Raw genomic sequence first — 4,415 nt, 5'->3', positions numbered from 1 at the left:
TTAATATAATATTATTCATGAAAATTTAGTGTTTTCCAAAATAAAAAAGAGAATTGCAGAGATGAGACACTTCCCCAGTTTTAGAAAAGTTCTCACAATTTGGGAAGTTATTCTTCATTTTCACATACAACCTAAATTTGCTTCCCTCATTCCTGATCCATTTTATTCATGGTATTTCTCGCTATCCGTTATTGTAGAATTCATTGCATTTTTGTGAAACCTTAAGAGCAACCACATTAAATACCTTCTAGTACATCTCCTTGAAAGTTCATATTGTACTTTCAGATAGGACATTCTTAAAGTGCCATGTTAAAAATCATAACAAGTTTTATCCAGTAAAACATTTTTAAAATTATCTTATTTTTATATATTTATAGACATATGTGCATAGGAATATGTGTATTCATTCATATAGACACATACATATGAATATGTGTATATGTATATATAAATTAGGGCTTGCAAGTATACATATATTACATTGTATATATGTATGTTCCATATACACATGCCTATCATCTTTCATCTATCTATCCATCTATCTATCTATCTATCTATCTATCTATCTATCTATCTATCTATCTAGTTATCTCTCTACTCTCTCTCTCTCTCTCTCTCTCTCTCTCTCTCTCTCTGTTTTTCTTACCTATCAAAGACCAAAACAACATCACTATGTTAGAGATGTTAGAGTGTGTCCAACTGTGATTGATCAAACCAGTATGAGTTCTCATAAATAATTCATATGACCCCTGAGCTGCTGTTTCCAAACTTGTGCAGCTATTATTTGCTTTGCTATGTTTCCATTCTGCTTTGCTCATAGAACACAGTACCTTCTTGATTTTGTTTATTTTTTTCATTTCTTTTGGCGGGAAATTTGCAAGGCAATGGGGTTAAGTGAGTCAAGTAATTCGTAAATATATGAGTCAAGTAATAAGTAAATATCTGAGTCCTGATTTCAAGTCAGATCCTCCTGAATCCAGGGCCAGTGCTTTATCCACTGCACCACCTAGCTTCCCAGCACAGTACCTTCTCTGATGAGGACATTCCATGCTTGGAGTTCCTGTGTCAGTGTTTCCCATGCTGCACAATGAATTCCAAAGGTTTTAAGAATGCCCATGAGGGTGTACTTGTATAGCTTTTTTTCTGACTCCCTCTGAATGGTTGCTCTCTGTGAATTCTTCATAAAATAGTCTTTTGGCAAGTATATGTTTGGCATTTGAAGAACACAGCCAGTCCATCATAGTTGTGCTCTCTGCACTAACATGTGAATGGTTGATACATTAGCTCAAGAGAGGACTTCAGTGTCTGTTATCCTATCCTACCAAACTGTATACACATACACCTATACCAACACACACACACACACACACACACACACACACACACACACACACGCACATGCACACATGCATACAGATACACATACATGCACACACATGTATATACATACACATGCACATAAATATACATGTGCACACACATACACAATGCAATACAAGGCAATGCACCACATTTATATGAGTACATACATGTGCTTGTGTGCACACATACACAAAATGCACATGCACATCCATGATGCACACACATGTATGTGCATGTGTACATATACATGTATATATGCATGTACATATTGAGGACAACCAGAAGGAGAAATGCAAGTTGCCTTTAAAATAAATGTAGGAATTGATTAAAAATGTATTAACTTCTTCCAATGTACCAAGCATCATGCTAAATATCCATAAGGGAAATATGAAAAATAATGGTCCTGCTTTCAGAGAGGTCACATTTTCAAAGAACTAAGAACACATTTTTAAGAAAGTGGTAGTTAAGAGATCTTTTTTGTTTTGGGAAAGTTACAATTTGTGAGTACTGCGATAGAAGTGCAGGTGGATGGGACAGTAACCAAGTCAATTTCAGAGGATTTAATCTTGAGCAATTCTCAGTGAAGATTAAAACTTTTTAAAAAATGTTGGTTATATTTTTTGTTGCATAAAGACTCATGGGAAATGGTATTATTTTTCCTATTATGACTAATATATGAATAAAAATTGATATATGAATTAAAAGATGTTGGAAAAGAGGAAAATAATTGGACATTTAAAGAAATAATATTAATTAATGTTACAAATTACCAAAAAGGGGGGGAGACAAAAACTAAGATCCATTCTTGAAAAATAGAGAAAATAGGTGACATGGATTTATTTCTTCAAAAGAACTTAAAAGACAAATCAGAGGGGCAGCTAAGTGGCTCAATGGATAGAGCACTGGCCCAGGAGTATCTGAGTTCAAATCCAGCCTCAGACAATAATTACTTATCTGTGTGGCCCTGGATAAGCCACTTAACTCCATTGCCTTGCAAAAACCTAAAAAATAAATAAAGACAAATCTGAACAAAACAAAATTATTTTATTTGAATACAAAAAAGCATTTTATTGGCCACAGCTTCCTCATGGCATTCTTCATCTCTATATTTCTCAGTGTATAGATGAGTGGGTTCAGCATAGGTGCAATGACTGTGTAAAACATTGACAATTCCTTATCATTCTGTTTTACACTTGGAGGAACTATATAGGTAGCAATGCAGGGAACAAAGAACAGAACAACAACCATGACATGGGAACCACAGGTGGAGAGGGCTTTACGTTGAGCCTCTGATGAATAGTTCCTGAGGTTGTATAATATGACGATGTAAGATACCACCAAGACCAGAAAGGTAGCCAAGACAATCATTCCAGTATTTACAATGACTAACATATTAGGTATGTCTGTATTAGTGCAGACAAGTTTTAAAAGGACTTTCACATCACATGCATAATGATTGACTTGATTAGGACCACAGAAAGGTAACCTGGCAACCATGAGTGTCTGAGGTACTGCATGCAAAAAGGCCACCCCCCAGGCCATAATGATCATTATGTAACATCTCTGTCGATTCACTATGATCATATAGTGTAAGGGTTTACAAATGGCAACATAACGATCAAAGGCCATGGACACCAGGATGAACATCTCAACAGTAGCCAGAAAGTGAGCAGTAAAGAGTTGAGTCATGCAACTGATAAACGATATGGTTTTTTCCTTAGCAATTATATCCCTGATGAGCCGAGGGACTACAGTGGATGTATAAGCAAAATCCTTTACAGACAAATGGCACAGAAAATAGTACATGGGTTGTTGGATAAGATGGCTACATGTGATAGTGATAAAGATGATGAAGTTCCCCAGGAAAATTGCAATGTAACAGAACAAGAAGATTACAAAACAAATCCTTTTGACATCCTCATTCATGAAAAGTCCCAAGAGAACAAATTCTGTAATATTGTTCTTATTTTCCATGTTCTTCAAATAGTTTCTAAATATCCTGTAGAATCCCAGTTCATCTGAAATTGAAATGAAGTCCATAAATTCTCATAAACATCGTGGTAGATATAAAGTTAATTCTGAAATTATCCAAATGTATAGTGCATTATAGGAGTGGATCATTCTCTACTTTTAAATTTGAGAAGATCAAAAAAAAATTCTTCCAGTTAGGTCCCAGAAATTCTTTGAAAATTAATTAGCTGTGCAGTATTATAGCCCATGCTACTAAATTTCCTTCATGCATATAGTTTCAAAAAGTTAGATATCTTTATCTTTTCTATTTCTCCTTTAGGATATCAATTTAATAGTATAACAGATTTACTATGTTAGCTTAATAATGACAAAACCAAAGTTAATACACTGATTTAGCAAAGGAGATATGCATGTATAGATATGCGATATATTTATTGCAATTTTCAAATAGAAATCTGATGAAATAATTTGTAAGGAAAATGGAATATTAAATGATTAAATGTCAATATGATGAAAGATATTTTAAAATGATTTTTGGTATGTCTTTTGTTAATCGAATACAAACAAATAGGTAAATATTTTAAAGCATAGTAATAAATAAAGTAGGACTTTCTCCTGTGTCTCCCTGTGTCCCACAATCAAGTTTGCTAAACTTTATGAGTAGTTAAACATTAAATAATTAGAAAAAGGAAGAAGGAAGACCAAAATCGTAATAAAGAACAGAATGACAAATGTGTCACATCAAGTTGAGCTATGATATTGAAAGGCTCAATAAGAAACAGAAGGAGATCTAATAAATGTCTGAGGAAACAATGTGAAAGTGTTTTAAAAGCTTATGTTTGGAGTGGGTTATGAATATGATTAAACTTTGGGGCATTTGATACTGAAATATTGGTACGGAATTCTGACCAGCCTGGATTTTGGATCAAGATGAAGTCATATGCTGTCCCTTTGCTCTCCAGTCCATAATTTCTCACTCTTCATTAATCTTCTTTTATGTTATGAATACATCTATGATATTCCTATTCTTCTGCAGGTAAAAGTTTCTCCTCTTCCTTTTTTGTTCTCTTCTATTTGTCTCT

General features: G+C 34.0%; 1 protein-coding gene across 1 annotated transcript; it reads right to left on the bottom strand.

Annotated features, from left to right (window-relative positions):
• Positions 1 to 2,406: 2,406 nt before the first annotated feature.
• On the bottom strand, positions 2,407 to 3,336 carry LOC141516978 (olfactory receptor 4P4-like). Its single transcript, XM_074227926.1, has one exon. It carries the CDS (start codon positions 3,334 to 3,336, stop codon positions 2,407 to 2,409), a length of 930 nt encoding a protein of 309 aa, XP_074084027.1.
• Positions 3,337 to 4,415: the final 1,079 nt, after the last annotated feature.

Source organism: Macrotis lagotis, chromosome 3 (genome assembly GCF_037893015.1).
Source record: "Macrotis lagotis isolate mMagLag1 chromosome 3, bilby.v1.9.chrom.fasta, whole genome shotgun sequence".
Taxonomy (NCBI): Eukaryota; Metazoa; Chordata; class Mammalia; order Peramelemorphia; family Peramelidae; genus Macrotis; species Macrotis lagotis.
Note: the sequence above shows the minus strand (reverse complement) of the source record. Positions and strands in the feature narration are given on the sequence as shown.